Here is a 19991-nt window from a genome sequence, read left to right on the forward strand (position 1 = left end):
CCTAGTATATACGTGTGTGTGTGTATACACACACACACACAGATAAAGCCATCCACATTCAGATAAATTGTAGCCATGGATACACTCAAAGAGATTACTCAATCAGAGAATTTACAAAACATGCAAAAGTGTTCTGATACAGATCAATAGAGTTAAACTATAACTTTGTAATGATCCAAAAAGATTTTATGTTTACAATAACAAATTATCAACAATTCTTGGCCTCCATACCCAAATTATTAGGGAAACTTTGCTTATATTGCAAAAACATATTTAAATGAATTCCACGAAAATATTTAAACATACCACGCCACAGTCCTCTGAAACTTCGAGGTTCCTAAAGCCACTGCGCATGCATTTCTCAAAATCAAACAAAGGAATTCTGGCAGTCCGCCGAGTTCTTATATCTTGTATATTCTGCAGATGGTTAGTCCAGGAAAAGTTTAAATGTAACAAACGTAAATCATAATTATGCAATATAGGTGAATATCTGCAAACTAATGCACAAAATTCACTATTAAAAACACAACCAAGAAAAAAAAATGGCCTTTCAAATAAAATAATTTTACAAATGTAAGATGCTATAAGCTATAAGCATGCTGATTAAAGCCCAGAACCATAGAAATTCTTTAATCAATTGTGAATGAATCATACCTTCAGAAGAAGAGATAAATCGAGGGAGCTAAAGTCATCAAACTTGAAATCCTTGATTTGATCTGTTTTATAATAACTCTCAAGGGAAATCACCTCACAACCAACAATGTTTGCCATCTTATGAGCCAAACTTGTTTTGCCTGATCCACTTGGTCCTCCTGCAAAATCTCATTTAATATGCAAGCTTGTCATGACATAACTGGAATATTCTAAATTGGAAAAACGATCACTGTGAAGCCAAATGATTGCATAAGAATATTGTTACTGAAAATCATCTACTGCCCCTGTGAAACTACTTCATGGGAAAAATCTTTGAAATTGGCATTAAATAGAATGTGTTTCAAGGGGATCAATCAGTGAGTTCACATCCCAGTTCAGATAGAGCATCCCTTAAGGTGGCTAATTCCAAAATGTAAGTCCTCAGTATACAGTTGAGTCTGAATTCAATGGAACATGAAATCTAAGTTCACAGGTAAAGTTGTCTTAAACGTATTGGTAAAGTATCGAATAACTATACAAAACAATCAAAGAAAGCTGGATATGATAAGTCTCTGATACTGAAATAATCAGAATATCCAAACATTTTGTACACTAGAGTTCTTTGTTCGATAAACCGTTTTTTCTTAAGTCTATCTGGTGGTTCCTTTTCTAATTTCACCAAAAGTTCAAGCCTTTGATTGTACTCCTTTATCTTCTTGTGCTTACCTTACTTTATATTATAGACCTCTGCTACAATTTCATTGTCATCTCTTAGTAATTTTAATTCTTCCTCGAAAAACTTTCTTTAGTATACTAATATACTTATAGTAGATTATTACCAATAATTACAAAATTAAAAAGAAAATGGATAGTTATGACCATAAGACTAAGCTCATCATAAGATTCATATGCGATCACCATGTGTAGAATTCATTGTCTTTTTAACAAGTGATTATATACTTACCTTTATTGGGACATCTGCACTGTATTCATACTATATATTTATTTCCCCTATGAGGGCAGTTAACATTTCATAATTCCAAAAAATAACTTGTGATGCTTATACTATGGCATTAAATGATTTCCATAATACAGTCTGTTCTTGAATGATTACCTAGGATCTCTCACCATTATATCTGTTTTTTAATAATTTGAATGTATTAGTATGAAATTTCTCCAACTATGAAAAATATTTTCAAACTTAAAATTTGAGCAAAGAAATTGCATGTATGCATATCAACTAGAAAATTTTAATATCATCAACAGAATGTTCTAAAAGTGCCATATCCATCCTATGTTATCATAGCATACAAAAAGGAATCAGCGAAGAATCAGCACATTACCGATGCCTACAATCACAGGAAGGCCCTTGGCATCAAGTAAGGTCTGTGGAAAAACCCAAAAGAATAGGGCAAGTTATAAGAACAAAATACTTATAATTTTCAAAAAAAAAAATGGAATATTATCAAATATGACGTCAATAGGCTTTTCACTTAACTATCTAGGAAATCAATTTGTTCACTTGCCTGAACTGCTTGCACACCAAGAAGTAATCCCCTGTCCAAGTCATATGAATCAGGCATGGGTACCAGCTGGATAGCATCCCTGAAAGCAGAAGAATCTGCAAGTGTTTCATGAGAGAAGCCTAAGATGGTGTAATGACTATAGAAAAATGCCAATTTCCAAATCCACGAACAATCTCATCTCACAAAGTGGAATCATCTAGACTTTATCCTTCATTTCTTTTATTATGAGTTAATTTCAGAAAGAGATGGACAAATTCTCAGACCTGCAAACTCTTTTTCTGAATATTCCACGGCCCCTAATGCAGTAGCAACATGCCATGATGCAACCACAGGATCCATCTCAGATTTTGTTGGAGATCTGGTCCAAGGCTCTGCCATGTCTGAGATCTTATGAGAAGCTATTGGCCTTAATCGAATAGGCTGAGGAGAAATGATGACCTTTTCTGGAGCACTCACAGAGACTGCAGACGAGCTCCCTGCGATTGATGATGGAAGTGGAGGTGTACTTAAACGTGGAACGCCTACAATGAAGAAAAATTATCAATTCCAGCATTACATCCAAAGGTAGCAATTGAATAACCAAAACTAGGAGATAAAAAATCTCTCTTAATTACTAAATAAGAACATAATCCAAGTGGTGTCCCATACAAGCACTACCTTTGCTTTCCATAATCATTTCAAGATAAGATTTAGTAATCCATGGCCCTCTCAAACCCATTGCAGATACTTCCGCTCCAAGAACCTGAACAAAAAGGAAAACTGAAAACAAGTAAAAACAAAAGGATATAGAATAGAAGTATTTAGTATTTACCAAATTTTTTGACCAAATCCATATGTCTAACTATTCTCCAAATATAGAAAGCTAGAACAATTCCTTACATGGGTAATGCAGATGTTTGACAAATCTCTTTAACCAGGCACATATCTTGTGCGTGGAGAAGCAGCTCAACTGAAAAAAATGATTTTGTAAATGCAAGAAAAGCAAGATTGTATTGATGCATAGGTGCGAGAGCATTCACGCCCACGGTATGGATGTAAGGCACCTGATGGTAACCTCGAAAATTTGGTTATGTGGATTTCTTGGTGCAGCTGCGTAAGCATTACCATAGTTCACAGGTTCAACAAGTACTCCACAAGTCGCTAAGTGCTCACCAAAAATTACCTATGCCAAGTTTTTGTGAGTTTAACTTGCAAAGTTTTCCACCAAGTTTTTGACAAAAATCCGTGAGTTTTTTGTAAAGTATTCACCAGGTCCCTAGCAAGTCTGAGCCTTTGACTTCACCACAACTAAAACATGCCAAATATACAGAAAAAAACACAAAAAATATGGACCTCTGACTTATAAGCCCTATTCAGCCATGTTGAACACACAGCAGCAGCATTGGAGTATTCTTAAGCAAATTGAAAGAATTTTTTAGGGGATTTGAACAATTTTTCCTTTTTTCCAAGCATATAAATTTTTAAATCATTCTAATTTTTTAAGCATGTAAAATATACAAATTTTATTATATTGAATTCAATCTAAATTTGCTTATTCTGAAATATCCATCCTTCTGAATTTTTGATGAAATTTATGATTTTGTTTGGATGTACGATTGGTGTTTATTTCATATCTTGAATATTCTTGTGCATGCAACAATAAGAACTTGCAATAGATGAAGACAACAGAATCTTCCCAATGGAACTGTAAGTCCTTGAATATTATTATTGGAATGGTAAATTTTGGCACTTATTACAATAACATTTGATGTTGCAATTATTCAAAAGTTTACAAACAATGCATGCAACATATACCCGGATCTGCAATCATACCCAAGTCATATCTCAGTAATGGAGGCAGCGATTTCCAGTCTGTATGCCCTCCTAGGTTTATTCCGGTAGTTTGTATGAATAAGGCAACCTGTGAATGTCTTCCATGCACTTCAATCTCCAGCCAAGGCTGCAATTCAGATTCCAGATGATCGCCCTGCTACCAAACTGAATATGGAACCTAAATGTGATTGCCCAGCTAAATGACAAATCCTCTGCGAATTCTTCTGTGTATCTAAAGCTGCAATAAGAGTGCTGCGATTTCACCCAACTAGCAATGAATCCATCAACAGATGTCCTGGAGTATCATCCAAAACATCCAGCCTCCAGGGGTTTCCTCCTGGATGATTTTCTTCAAGGATCGATGCTCAGAGTAGAAAGAGAAATAATAAATGAAGTCGTGAATGAATTCAAGCTCCACGATTTGCCATTTTTCTTTCCCTCCATCGACTCATTCATAATTAAATGTTATTCCTTCCAACTTAAGTCGCCTAAGATAGTTTAGTCGCCTATATTATAATGTCTTGGCTTAGGCTTGAGATAGTTAAATCGCCTAAGTGAAATCAAATGGCCCAATGACATAATTACATTTTAACTTGGGCTTAAAATAAATAAACCGCGCAAATAAAGTTAGACACCCCTATGTCAACATTAAAGTGGCCAACTTATTAATTAAATATGGATAAATTATAATCTATACTTTGGCTTTATTCCATATTTAATCAATAACTTTAGTCTCTTATAATTTTATTTTTCTCTTGCCTCCGGGAATAAATAAGGCTAGCGAAATTAATCATGATGGAGCTCTAGTCAGAAGGGAACATTACAGTCCTCCCTTCCTGGGATTGCTCGTCCTCTAGCAATTGCATATTGGGATGCTACAGAATCTGTTCTCCTTCCCAAGTTGCATCCTCAACCGGTAAGTCTCTCCATCAGACCAGATATTCATGGATCATCCTGTTCCTCAACTTTCACTCCCTCATATCAACAATACTGTAAGGAACTAAAACCAAATTCCCTTCTTCATCAAGAGGTGGCAATTCTGGAGATGAAGTTGTATGTTGGCCCAATGCCTTCTTGAGGCATGAAACATGGAAAGCATTATGGATTTTGCTGCCTTCTAGAAGCTCCAATTCATATGCAACCTCTCCAATTCTCCTCACTATACTATAGGGTCCATAGAAGCGCAGCTTGAGTTTTTCTGCACCACTTTTCTTCAATGTAAACTGCTTGTATGGTTGTAGGCGCAAGAAAACTAAGTCCCCAATATCGAATGTCCTCTCAACTTGATGCCTGTCTGCATGCATTTTCTGCAGGTTTTGGGCATGTTGGAGGTTATCTTTAAGTGCCTTGAGAATAACCTGACAACTTTGCATCATATCCTTAGCCCGAGAAACCTTGTTGTCATCAAAGGCCAAATCCAAAAATGATAGAGCATGTTGAGACATGGACCAGTTAAGAGTCGAACCTAGGACCTTCCATACACTACTGGAGTACTCTACCACTGAGCTATTGGCCCCTCTTGGACCAGTCCATCGTCGGTCTGAGTGTGGCTTATTTTCAACACCAACACCCACCCTTAAGCCACACATAGTCTGATCTCCATAGAGGGAAGGGGATAGTGATCTTTAAGGGAGGCTCTATTGAGATCCCTAAAGTCTACACATAGTCTGATCTCCCCTTTCTTCTTCCTTACAGGGACAAGGTTGGCCACCCAGGAGGAATGCTTGATAGGGAAGATGATATTGGCTTTTATGAGCTTGGTCAACTCCTTCCTCATTAGTGGTTCAATTTTGGGATTTATTGGCCTTTGCTTTTGTCTTACTGGATTTTCGTCCGAGTTTAGTTCTATGGTATGTTGGGCTAAACTAGGATCAAAACCCTTCAAGTCTTCATAGGTCCAAGCAACTATGTCATCATATTGTTGGCAAAGCTCAACGAAGGCCTCTTGCTCGGTTGAGGAACACACCTTGCCCAAGTTCAAGGACCTACCCTCAGCAACAACGACTGGCTTGTAATCACCCCTCTTTGCAGCCAGGTTCATCTTCTTTTTCAACTGATCATCCGAGTTGAAAATGCTCTCCAAGGTAACTAGACCTTTTGGCAACTTGTTGGAGTTGAGCTGCATGATTTGATCTCCATACTGGTCTTGCAGCTTGGACTGATTTTTAGCAGAAAACTCTGCTTCATTTTGCAAGAAGTTGACAATCTGCTGATTGCTTTCAAACACTTGCCAATTCACTTGATTGTCCGGAATAGCAGGCCTCACAACAAGTCTGATGTGTTGCTCTTCCTCTCGTGCAACATGGGTTGGTATGTCGAACTGAGCACCAACTGCTGCAAGCCTATCAGCATGCTTGTTCTGACCCCTAGGAATGCTCTGGATATTGAAGGCCTCGAATCCTTCAATCAAGTCCCAAACCCTGTGTTTGTATGATTTGAGTAGGTCATTTTTTGCTACACTTTGGGCTCGGATGTGATTAACAACCAACTCGCTATCTCCAAATACTTGCAGAGATATGATCTTTCTGCTTTGTGCAAGTTGGAGACCTTGGATCAAGGCTTCATACTCAGCGACATTGTTAGTGCAACCAAATTGAAGCCTAAAAGAGAAGAAATATTTCTCCTGCTCAGGAGAAACAAGCATTACACCGGCGCCTGCACCATTCTTGTTTCTTGAACCATCAAAAAACATACTCCATAACCCCTCTGAATCTCCTTGTGTCTTGATGAGGTTAGGGATAGGGGTATCCTCTTCATGGATACAATAGGTGCGAAGCCCGGTCTCTTCAGTCTCAACTAATGGATCAAACTGAAAAGCATTAGCCCATTCATCCAGCAAGCGATCAGGAACCTCTTGCAAGAGAGTAGCAGGCTCACGGATATCACACTCCTCCCCCTCTTCATGCAAAGAGCAATTCATGTTTACAGGGCTAGGGGTGTAGGGCTCAATGTGGTTTTGGGCAATGGGCTCTGCCCCTATGGTGACCTTGGTACCATACCTTGTTCGAAATAACATGTGGGACCAATCAGAAGACAAGTACCCACCTATCTTGGCGGTGAAGTCTCTAGACAGGCAGATGGCAAAGAAGGCAGGGAGGTCGATGATTGATACGTCTTGCAAGACAATGCAACCAGGGCATGCATGCAAGCTTAACTTTAGATTTTTTACCACCCCTACTATTTTAATAGAAGTGCCATCTAACTGGACCACCCCTTTGGTCACGGGTTCATATTCTATGCCAAGAAGATCAGCTACCTTCTTAGGCATGACCGAGCTACTAGCTCCTGAATCTATCATGCAGTTGTGAACCAAGTTGTCTCCTATGATTAAGGAGAGATAAAAAGGGGGAGGCTTGCTGATCTTGTTTGAATCTTCCTCCTCCTTGGGTTGCACCAAGCTGGTGGAGCCTACCTTTTCTCTAACTGCTGCCTCCTCACCTGACTGATTGACCTCCTTCAGTGCCTCCTTAAGCAAATCCCTTTGAGATGGGATTGAAAGGGCCTCCCACATAGTGACGTTGAGGTTGGCCTTCTTCATCTGATCAACTATGTTGAAAGGGATACTAGTTGGTTTTAGAGGCCCCTTTGAGGCTACAAGGTCCACTTTTGCTCTTTGGACGACATGGACCTCTTCGTGCCTCTTGTTCCCTTGCACGGTACTTTGGCTTGTATCATGGATGGTTACATTGGGTGTTGGAGCTTGGACTGATGTTGAAGGTGAAGTAGCCTCCATAGCTCTCTTCTTTGACCTCGCATACTGCAGCATGGACTCACCATTTGTGTGGTTCAAACCACAAAATTCCGCCTCCTGCCAATTGACAAAGGTAGAATCCCCTTGTAAGTGAGCTTGGGGACCAACACTGGACTGATTAGGGTCATATTGTTGGCCAGAAGTGGTCGGCTCATCTTGCACTACTAAGGTTTGGGCAAACCCTCCATTTTGACATACACCTTGGTTGTGTAGCTGATTACATGGTTGACACCAATCTTGCTCTTGGGCAAGGTTATCTTGCATTGGAACTATCGCCTTTGAGTTGCTTGCGTTTGTGGGGTTCACACTATTCAAAGGCTTGGCATTGCTCCATTGGTTTTGCCCTTGAAAGGGTGGCCTGTTTTGCTGATAATTCTGACCTTGTGCTTGGTAAGCTCTGTTATACTGAGTTTGTTGTCTTTTTAGTGCCACCAATTCATTGCCAAAGTTTTATAATAGAGCCTTGACCTCATGGAGCTCATTCGAGGATGCAGATGGCATGGATGGTTGACTTGCAGGTGCCATGGGAATAGGAGCCAAGGTTTGTTGTTGAGTAGGAGCTTCTGGGAAGAGAGGCATTGGAGGCCTTGGAGCTATCTTCCCAGTCTGGATCAAACAATTTTCTACTCTTATGGCTATGTCATATGCACCCAGTAGGGAGGCTCCACCCATCGATTGTACCATGACAGCTATATCGCTGTTGAGAGCTCTAAGATAATACAAGAAGGCATGATTTGGGGATGGCTTCACTAGAGCAGGAATCCTATTCCATGTCTTATGGAATCTGAAGTTGAAGTCTCCCATGAATTCGTGGGGTGCCCTCTTGATTGTAGTCAATTGCTCTACAAGTGATAGGTGATCACTTTTGTCTTCAAAATGGTTGCACAATTTCTCCCCCAATTCGTCCCAATTGTGAATGGAGCTAGACGGCAGCCCTCTATACCACTACAAGGCTTTGCCTTTCAAAGATGTGGCCAAGAGTCTGACAGCAACATCGTCCTGAGTGATGTTATGGACGGAGCAGATGTTTGCAATGTCTTGGATGTGCTCAATGGGTGTAGTAGCTGTTTCACCAGTGAAGTATGGTATACTCTTCAACGCAGCCACTGGTATGTCATTCCATTGAGTCAAAACAAGGGGACTCCCCCATTGAAGGTAACAAAGACTTGATTTCTTGCCATGTGAAACAATGGTCTATTGATATGAGTGGTGGGAGCCCTTGATAGAAAAGGTCTTGTAAATGGAGGAGTAGAACGAGACCTTGGATATGGAGTGTTTACAACCTCGTCACCCCTGACTGGTGATAATGAAGGTCTACCTCTCCTCCTCCTAGAGCCTGCAGATGGAAGCTCTATGAATTGGAAATTGCCCCTAGAAGATGCCCTTGTATGAATTCTGGGCATGAAATCTGCAACTGCCCTCGGGAGCTCGGAGGTCCGGAGTTGCGCAATGTGACTGCTTCGGCACCTTGGGAGCTCGGATATCCGAGATTCCGAACCTAAGCACCTTGGAACCTGGGGGTTCCGGGATTCCGGAGTAAGATGGCTTCACTAACTTCGGAACCTGGGGGTTCCGGGGGTCCAGAGAAAGTAGAGTTACGAAGACCTGGGAACCTGGGGATTCCGGGGTCCCAGAGTTATGAACTTTGTGTGAGCATGAACAAGTCCTTGAGCAGAGTCGCCAAGTGCTTGAGAGATGACTGCCTCTAAAGGCCAAAACATTAAGAATAGCACTAAATCCTTAGCATGTGAATTGAATAAGTCCCACCGGGCGTGCCAAAAACTGTTATCACAAAAGCTTGCACCCTTGCTGAGCTATCAACTCAGCAACCTTGTGAAACATGGAAACAACCCCGAAGTGTGGGACCTTGCGCAAGGGGGTTGAATCTCCGGAGAAGGCCGGCTTCCTTCTCTATCTAGGTGCAGGTGTTGAACCAACTCAACATTTCAAAGCTGATTCCTAAGCCTACCCTAACAACTTGCAAAGGAAAAGAGAAGAGAGAAATTGCTTGAAATAAAAGGAGGTGATGCACCAAGAAGAGATAGTTCCTCTCCCTACCTAAATGACACAAGTAATTAACTGAAACACCCTGAAGATGCACAACTTTCAGTTATATGAGTAACCCCAATGCATAGATGAAGGTTAGAATCCACTGAATGCCAAGAGGGGAGAAGGATTCCCACAAGTCACACTCAGAAAACCAGTTAACACAACATATATGAAGAGAAAGAGCCACAAGATGCACCTATGATGAAGGTAAGAAAGCATACACAACATACATAGGTTGAAAGAAGGCAAGAATAGTGCTCTTCAATTAATCATAAGGCCAAACGCAAATCTTACAGTTGCAGAAATGCAAAGATTACAAGTCTTCAAGAGAAGAGAAGAGCATAAGAAAGCTCAAGGCAGCAGGGAGAGAACCCTTTACAATGAGGCTTAACAGCCTTATATAGAAAAATGGGTTACAATGGTGATCATGACCCCTGCATGTCAGTCTGGAAGTGCAGGGAAGTGCATGCACTTGACTTCTACATGCAAGCAACCTAGCCATACCCACAAAGAGCAATCTTGAGAAGGTGGATTGACTGACCTTCCAAAGTCAGGCATGACATAAGTCACCCAGCATGGCCCCGTACCTCCCTTGATGGAAATCCTGCCAAAAGCATTAAATGCACCCCTGTGGCTCCACAAAAAAAGTGCATAAGTCACCAAAACTGTCGGAGCATTTAAAGTTTTGAGTGTCAATCACGCCATCAGGAAGTGTCGCCAGGAGACTGAGGAAGACAAGGGAAGGAGCAAGGAACTTCGGAACCTCGGGGGTCCAAAGTTCCGGAGGAACTAGGGAGAGAAGGCAAAAGGGAAAGGAACTTCGGAACCTCGGGGGTTCCGGAGTTCCGAGGAACTGCTCAAAGGAACTTCAAAACCTCGGGGTTCCGAAGTCCCGAGCTAGAGAGGGAAAGGGGGAAAGAGAGAAGGGGAACTTCGGAGACCGGGGTCTCCGAAGTTGGACAAGGAACTTCGGAACCTGGGGGTTCTGGAGTCCCGGGGTTGAGGACTAGGGAACTTCAGAACCTGGGGGTTCCGAAGTTCCGGGGGGGAAGACAAGGGAACTTCGGAACCTAGGGGTTCCGGAGTTCCGGGGGAGAAGACAGGGGAACCTCGGAACCTGGGGGTTCCGGAGTTTCGAGGGAGAAGACAAGGGAACTTCGGAACCTAGGGGTTCGGGAGTTCCGGGGTTGCGGACTAGGGAGCTTCGAAACCTGGGGGTTCCAGAGTTCCGGGGTAGAGGACAAGGGAACTTCGGAACCTGGGGGTTTCGGAGTTCCGGGGGAGGAAAGAAAGAGGCCAAGGCAAAGAAACTCAGAACCTCGAGGTTCCGGAGTTTCAGGAAGAGAAAGAGAGGGCCAAGGAATTTCCGACAAGGCAACACTTCAAACCATGATTTCATTGCTTTTCTCCTTGATCAACTGGGCAACGTTGGTCCAGGGAACATATCTCCGATCGGTTCTCACTGATGGACCAAGGGCGTCATAAAATGACAACAGAATATTCTACCAGTAATTGAGATTTCCAGACAGCTGAAATCTCAATCAGAGAGCAGAGAGTAGGTTTCCTAGATAGACCATCAACAACAATATTCTTTTTACCCTTAACATATTCCACATCAAAATCATATGCCTGGATCTTACTTACCCACTTTTTTTGTCGTTCATTAAGGTATTTCTACTCCAGAAAATATTTAAGGATGTTGTGATCAGTCCTAACCACGAATTTTGTACCCACTAGATATTGTTTGAATTTTGTTGGCGCGTGCATGATGGCTAGCATCTTCTTATCATAAGTGGCGTACAACCTTTTTGCATCCCTAAGTTTCTTGCTCTCAAATGCAATAGGATGTCTATTCTGCATCAAGACTACTCCAATTCCCTGTCCCGATGCGTCACACTCTACAACAAAAGGCTGCGTAAAGTCAGGTAGCGCCAAGACTGGACATGAACTCATGACCTCCTTGAGCTTGTTAAAGGTCACATGTGCATCAACGGACCTATGGAATGCTCCCCTTTTTGTGAGGTCTATAAGAAAAGATGCCAAATATGAGAAGCCCTTCACAAACCTCCTGTAATAGCAACAAAGGCCCAAAAAGCCTCTCAACTCTAAAATATTCATAGGAGGCGGCCAATCCAAAATAGCTTGTATCTTCTCCTAATGTACCTTAACACCATCTGCTCCAATCATATGCCCGAGGTAAAGAATCTCGGTCATTCCAAACTCAAATTTGGAGGTCGTTGCATACAATGACTGAGCCTCCACAATGCTCAACACCACATCCAAGTGTTGAAGATGATCATTCCATGTCCTACTGTATATCAATGTCATCAAAGAAAACTAGTACAAACTTGCGCAACTGCTCTCGAAAGGTGTGGTTCATACAAGATTGGAATGTCGTCGGTGCATTGGTGAGTCCGAATGGCATGACTAGGAACTCAAAGTGTCTGTAATGGCAGCGAAACGCAGTCTTGTGTACATCTTCATCCCGAACACAAATCTGGTGATAGCTTGAACGAAGATGAATCTTAGAAAAGAACACAGCCCCATGCAACTCATCAATCAACTCATCGATCCTGGGAATGCAATATTTGTTCTTTATTGTCTTCTTGTTCAGGGCTCCATAATCTATGCACATGCGCATAGTGCCATCTTTCTCTTTTACCAAAACAACTGACGAAGGAAAGGGATTGGAACTGTGTCGAATGTGTCCCATACTTAGTAGCTCCTTGATTGTCTTCTCAATTTCTTCCTTAAAATGGCGTAGGTGACAGTAGGGCATAGCAATTACAAGTTTGGCGCCCTCCTCAAGCTCAATGACAAGCTCAAGCCCACGATCAAGGGGACGACCTGGGGAAATGTCTCCAAATACCACACTATGCTTATCCAACACTGTCTAGATATCAACATGATACTGTGGCTCATTGTTGGAGGAAGGCTTAGAAGAGACAAAACACTGAACCGCCAATCCACATCACCATGCCTGAATAGAGCCTCCATCCTCCTGGCTAAAACCACTCGAGTACCACCATCAAACATAGCCTTAAGCACAGTCTTCTTGCTGTCAACCATAAATTCAAGTTGCGAAAGTCCTGTACATATCGCTCAAGTGACTGAGGTCCCAAGTCAGCATCAATATTTCCAAGACCAACAACATAGAAATCATCTATTAAGGTGTAATCTCCCAATTGAATGATAAGTTGGGTTACAACCCTGGTGCAGCTCAACTGAAATCCATCTGCAACAGTCACACTGTATTCTAGAAAATCCTCAACATGTAGCCCACGCTTCACCACTAGACCTTCATCGATAAAATTATGTGTGGCTCCACTGTATACAAAGCAAACCACCTATTGACCCTTAAAGACACCTCTCAATCGAAAAGGGCGACTTTTGGGAACTCCTAATAAAGTAGCAATGACACTGTGCGGAGCATCTTTGGCTGCAGTATCCTCCAATTCTACCTATGGTGGTTGATCCTCATGATCACTATTGTCTCTAGCATTAGCCTCTAGCTCTCCTTGTTCCTCATCATCAAATATAGCCTCAATCAAATGTGCTTTGCCTTTCCCAAGGCAATGGTGTCCAGCCTCTCATGGTTCCTTACAAGAGAAGTATAACTTCTTTCTCCTTAGTTCATTCTTAGACCCTTGATCAACTTTTGGTGGTGTGTACTTTTGTTGATTAAAGCCCTTTTTATTTGGTTTCCATGGGCTGAAACTTTTCTTTTGTGGTTGAAAAGGTGTAGTCTCAAGGTCAAGAGCTAACCCAATGGCTTCATACAACATATTAGGCTTATGTGCCTTGACCAATCCCCTTAATCTATCACTCAAGCCTTCCACAAACAGTATAGTCACTCTTTTCTCTGTCATATCTGGAACCATGACAGCAATCTTTTGGAACTCATTAATATATGATTCTACATGTCCATCCTACTTAAGTTGAGCCAAGTCATGGTAATAAACCTCTACACCTTTCTGATCAAAGCGAGAGCAATCAGCCTATTGACGAATTCCTCAGGGGAATATATCATGGCATGATCCTGTGACACTAATTCATGGTGCCACCAGTCATAAGCTACTCCCTCCAGATGCACTGTGGCAAACCGTATAGCCTTATCCTCCTCTATGGGTTTAAGTGATAAGAATGTATCTAATTTATGAACCCATGATCTGGCACTTGTCTTGCCGTTTCCATCAAAGGTCAGTAAAGGAACCTTACACAAGGCCTCCTAGTATTCCTTAGGTTGAGTGCCTTGTCTAGTTTTCCTTCTAGGCCCTCTGTCTTGGCTTTCCAATCTGATTTCGGCCTTATCTTTTCACTGATTCATAAACTGATTCCGATTTATTAATCCCCTAACTTGATCTAGAAGTGCCATATAATCATCATAAGCAGCCATGACATCATCCGTAATATGTGTTTCTTCAACCTCTTCCTAAGGACCTTCTTCCTCTTCATTTCTTCTTGGCAAAAAGGTAGGACAAAAAGGCCAATCAAACCTTGCGTTTGCTGTAATAACAGCATCAGATGGCTGCTCCAACAGGGTTTTCACGGCCTATCTCGCTACCCTCACCGTCTTGATTCCTTACATGTAGTTGTTGGATCCTCAAATTACCAATTGCATTCAAAAGTTGTTGTTGTGATTGCATAAAGGTTTGCATCATCTGTTGTTGTTGTTGACCAAACTGATGCAATACATCCTATGTGCTAGGCTGATCATTTCCACCTTCATTTCTTTGTTCTGCCATGTTGCTTGTAACAGTCTAGGGATCCTGTTCTTCTACTTCTTCTACTTGTTCTTCTTTGAGCCTGGTATAATATCTCGAGGGTTCATAGAATCAATTTAAAACTACATGCAACTGATTCCCACTAAGAAATGTTATCTATTCCACGTGCAATGATTTTATCTGGCATGCCCCACTGTCACCCCACAAGCTGGCAAGATTGGTGGGTCTGATACCACTGAAATATCCATCTAAATTTTTGACGGAATTTATGATTTTGTTTGAATTTTCCCAATGGAACTGTAAATCCTTGAATATTATCATTGGAATGATAAATTTTGGCACTTGTTAAAATAATATTTGATGTTGCAATTATTCAGAAGTTTACAAACAATGCATGCAACACATACCCGGATCTGCAATCATACCCAAGTCATATCTCAGTAATGGAGGCATCTATTTTTAGTTTGTACACCCTCCTAGGTTTATTCTGGCAGATTGTATGAAAAAGGCAACTTGTGAATGTCTTCCACGCACTTGAATATCCAGCCAAGGCTGCGATTCAGATTTCCAGATGATCGCCCTGCTACCAAACTGAACCTAAACGAAGAATAAAATTCTAAAGCCAATAGAATCTTTCAAGAGAAATATCCAAGAAGAAGAAGACACAAGTACCTTCATCCAAAGAGACAAAAAGTGAAGAGGTCAAGCCTGACCATTTTGAAAAGGCTATAGAAGTTCAGAAGATTTATTATTATTAGAAGGCAAAAACCCCATCTTAGAAACATGCCAATTATGATTGTCCTTTAAAGCCCATTTCACAAGGCAATCCACAATAGCATTCCACTCCCTAGGGATATGAACAAAAGAGAACCTCAAAATTATGAGTGAGGCACAATATCTACTCAACAATGTTGTTTATAACTAGGGCTTTATAGGGTTTGGATTGCCTTGAGGCAACATCCGAACCCTTTTAGGTCTGGGCTCTAAAGGGTAACGTGACCCCAAGTCTAGGCCCAGCCCTATCTCTCACGCTATCCTAAAACACTCACGCCATAATAAATTTGGCGCCAAAACCTAAAGGAGGCCGACTTGAAATAAAGGTTAAAAGTGCATATAAATAAAGGACATTTCTCAAGTCAAAATCATCAAATCAATCTCAAGCAAAAGCGAATTTAGCTCTGCTGCTAAGGTGCGAATTTTCAAGGAAGGGTGCGAACTTATCCAGACTTGTGCAAAATTGTCCAAGAGGACATAGTGTATTTTGATGCAGTTTTGAAGCATGCAAAGGGACAGATCTGATATGTGAAGATCAGATTCAAGCTAAGTATTGTACTTATGATTTAGAGGAGAATATATAATCTGACCTGTGGGTCTTTCATGCTGGGTTTTTCCTCCTTGGAGGTTTTCCCAGGGTATGCTTGTTTGTCTACTGTTTTTATTTCTGATTTTACTGAATGTTGGCTTATTAAAATACTGCAAATCTGATTACAATCTAGGGCATAATCAATTATATAAATCTGATTAACATACCTAGGGTATAAATTTACAAACAAGAGAAGACAACCTCCAAGATGGCTCCTATATGTTTGCTTTGTCATAAACAGAAATCAAGATCATGGAGGTTGTCTCGCAAATAAACTTCTCCAAACCCAACTCAAAAGCTTTCTCAAGGGTCATAAGAATAGCCTAAGCTTCCAACAAATTGTTGGTGCCAATCCCCATAGCAAAGGAAAAAAGAAAAGAGCTATCCCATCACTAGCACAGCCAACCCCTCCAATGCCAACACCACCTAGGTTCCCCCAAGAAGCACCATTGGTATTGATTTTGATAACATTTGATGAGGGAGGAGAATAACTTGCTAGTCCTATTCACCTTCCTAGAAGCCTATGTACTAGAGCAAGACTAAACCTAGGAAGTTGCTAAAGAAAATAGCTCTATGCATCTTGAAAGATGAGAATCAAAAGGAGAGAGGATCTAATTACAATGTTTGGCTGCAATAGTTTCTTTGACCATCCATGATCCTGTGCCAAACTTGCTCAATGAGACTCTAATTGCCCCTCAAAACCCTGACGATTCTATTATAACTAGACCTACCATAGAATAAAAATGAGACCAAGATCCCAAGCAACCAAAGGGAAAGAAACCAAAGCAAGAGGTCAGCCAAACCTTGACCATAGTTCAAATAATCAAGTAGCATAAGTAATAGGCCAATTCCACTACTACCACCATTGCCCCTAAATACCCAAGGACTAAAAGCACCAAAAGAAAAAAATGAGCAGCAATTTATTTACTATTGCTACATAGAACACATTTTGAAGGGCCTTCAAATCCTACTTTTTTTCATATTATCCCACGAGACACTTATTTTGACACAATAACTAAAAAAATAAATTGCAATTGGGCCAGCTAAATATCTTCCAAATTTTGCTCTGCAAAGGGAAATATCTATTCACATGTTTCTTGCACTCAAGTAACTAATAACTATTGTGACATTTTCACACATCGCCCCATTACAAATAGGGAACCCCACTTTTTGCTTGTTAGCATAGGTGTTTTGTTTGAATCGTCTTTAGCTTGGCAATGGTCGTAGTCTTTAACCTCTGCTTGAGAGAAGAGTTTGTCTTGATGGTCCGGGTCAAGGGTGTTGAGCAACCTTTAGTATGTCTTAAGATTGCAAGATCTTATCTTTAGTGAGGTCAAGTCCGGAATTCATGAACAAATGTCTGAGCTAAGAAGTGAAGGTGAAGTTGTAAAATCTTGTCAAAATTGCTAAAAGTTGTCAATGTTGTCCAATGTGCAAAATGTTGTCAAGATTTGTAAAATATTGTCAATTTGGTCATAGTTGTCAGGGTGTATAGGGTTTGTTCTTAGGAATGGATATAAGAGCGAGAAGTGGTAAGTTTTCTTATAATTTTGTCAGGAATTGTAAGCACAATGCCTTAGAATCGGTAACTTCAAGTTTGCCTCTATGTAAGATCTAGGTGGGGAAAAGTATGAAAATTGACTAAGTCAAGAGTCAACCCCCTTCACCATGTACATGCACCCAAATGCATGAATTCATGCACAACATTGTGCACATGCACCCCTCAAACCCATTAACTTTGTGCATGCACATACCCCAAATGCTTAAGGAAGATCTTTGTGCAGTGAATCCCTCAAGGTGCAACCTAGCAAGATACCAGTATGAAATTTGCCTGGGTATTGAACAAACCCTCCCACCCCTGCTCACCTTGCAATTAATCAAGTTTGTTCACAACACTGTGCATACAAGGGGTCAAGATGTGCTCAAGAGAAAGGATGATGAAATTTCGTTTGGTTAAGACTGTGCAAGCCACCCTCTAATTTCCGCCCTTGCATTAAGTTATGCATGTCACTATGAGGAATGTGCTTAGTTTATGCAAGTCTACCCCTTAAAGCCAACCTCATGATGCAAATCATCATTCAAGAGTTGTCTAAGTGTTGCTTCAAGGGCCCCTACACTTGTATTTTGTGCAAAACTACCTGCCAAATGCACTCAGCATCTCTGTGTATGCACCTACCTCATATGCGCTCAGCATCTTTTTGTGTATGCACACACCTCATGTGTGCCCAAGGTCTATTTGTGCAAGCACAATATCAAAATGTGCCCATGTTTGTGCAATCGAAGGTCTTAAATACGCCCAAGCTAGAGAGTTGTGCAACGCCATTATACAAATCCGCTCACCTCAAGCTATGCAAGCAATCCTCTAAATCCCGCCCTAGACACTTGGTGCAAAGGCATACACAATCTATGCCCTACATTTTTTTAAATTTGGGCTCAAAAGAGATTGATATTCAAAGTTGAAGGAGGGAGTGATTAGCAATTGAAGATCAGACCTGAAAACATAGAACTAGAGTTAAAATCCTAGGGTGCTGACCTAAGTTACCAATTTCGGGTCGGGAGCGGGTTCGAGGATGCAAACCCAGTTCGTGGGTTCAGGCTGTTGATTTTATTGTCGCTGTGGTCGGAATCCACAGGCCTACATAAAAGCTTGTGATTATATTGATAATATAATTATTATATTATTAGTTATCAGATAATATAATTATATTATAATTATTATATTATTAATTGTGATAATATAATTATAGTTATAATTATTAATAATATATTAATATTATATTAATATATATATATATAATTATTAATATTTAATTATTTAATATTATAATAAAGTATGGTGTCCCTTGGTGAAAGGGCGCCTCTTGCATATATATTATGAGATGTGTGACCTCATTGAAAAAGGAAGATAATAATAATAATAAAAAAAAATTAAAAAAAAAAAGGTAATACCTGGGACTTTAACATGGTATCAGAGCAAGGTTAAGAGAGTTGAACCTGTGGCTCCATTCCTCCAGCCTTCAGAATGTTGCCAAAGCTCGAAGTTCTCTTCCTCAACATCAGAATGCTGCCAAAGCTCGAAGCTCTCTTCCTCAACAACAATAGTTTGAATGGGACATTCAATGTTCTTGGGAATAGGGAAGGCATTTTTGGAGTATAAGTTTTGATGGAAGAAGTCTTTTACAATTGAAATTATAAGAAATCAGTTTTACATCCTAAAGACTGCATACAAGGAATTACGACATACACATTCCCTTGGTGGATCATTGGCATGAGCTTCGACCTTGGAGGATTATCTTCTTCTTAATCTTATCTGTATTTGGTGCGCTTAAGGAAGTTTGTATGCAGCGCTCGAAGTAGTAGAATAGAGGAGAAATTGCAGGGATGTTTTATGAAGAAAGACGCCATGCATAAGAAGCCCATTCAATACATATCTCCACCTCGATAATCAAAGAACCACAAAATGTAATCCATGAATTGTTACTTCGATATATGAAACTGCGGATTGTCCTACACCCATACCAGAGATTTCCAGCGCCCATCATTCATAATGGATTTGCAATAAGTACGGACGAAAGACTATCGTAAGTGAAATAACATGGAGTTTCGTATTCTCTATATCAGTCACGGGAGAGAGATAAACATCGGAGATACAAGGAAGCGATCATTCTTAAGTGCGCGGAACTATCATAGGAAGGATAACGAATATGAAATATGGGAGGTTGATGAAAACATCTTATTGATGATTGAATAGGTATATGAACTATAATGTGCAAAGGGCAGCGATTAACATTATACAAGGAAGGACAACATAGAGATGGTCTGTTGTTCATAGCGAAAGTTCAAATGCAAGGAATTATATATTACATGGTGATCATATTAAGGAGATGTTTGCATTAGTTAAGGTAGCTAGCTTCTTAAGAAGCTGTTGTTTAATGGAAAGTTGTGATTAATAAATAGTAACAAACCCAAAGGTTTGAGAAAAGAGTATGACAAGATATAAGTGTAGACTTACGAAGATTAAAATATGGATTTATGAAGAATGTTAATGTTGTGAAGGGAAGAATATATGATACAATGTTATAGAGCAACAAGCTAGAGAAGACATAGCCACATTTATGATCGAATTTTGAGGA

At 40.5% G+C, this 19991-nt stretch overlaps 1 protein-coding gene across 6 annotated transcripts in view; it reads right to left on the reverse strand.

Annotated features, from left to right (window-relative positions):
* The window catches only part of LOC131039366 (uncharacterized), a 336970-nt gene that overhangs the window by 171892 nt on the left and 145087 nt on the right, over positions 1-19991 (reverse strand). For all 6 annotated transcript variants that reach the window (XM_057972093.2, XM_057972095.2, XM_057972092.2 and 3 more), the window contains exons 11-16: positions 2817-2901; positions 2423-2680; positions 2160-2254; positions 1977-2019; positions 655-812; positions 307-417 (exon numbers count right to left, since the gene is read on the reverse strand). In XM_057972093.2, the coding sequence (XP_057828076.1) occupies positions 307-417; positions 655-812; positions 1977-2019; positions 2160-2254; positions 2423-2680; positions 2817-2901 (750 nt within the window). The remainder of the gene's footprint in view (positions 1-306; positions 418-654; positions 813-1976; positions 2020-2159; positions 2255-2422; positions 2681-2816; positions 2902-19991) is intronic.

Source organism: Cryptomeria japonica, chromosome 10 (genome assembly GCF_030272615.1).
Source record: "Cryptomeria japonica chromosome 10, Sugi_1.0, whole genome shotgun sequence".
NCBI classification, from domain to species: domain Eukaryota; kingdom Viridiplantae; phylum Streptophyta; class Pinopsida; order Cupressales; family Cupressaceae; genus Cryptomeria; species Cryptomeria japonica.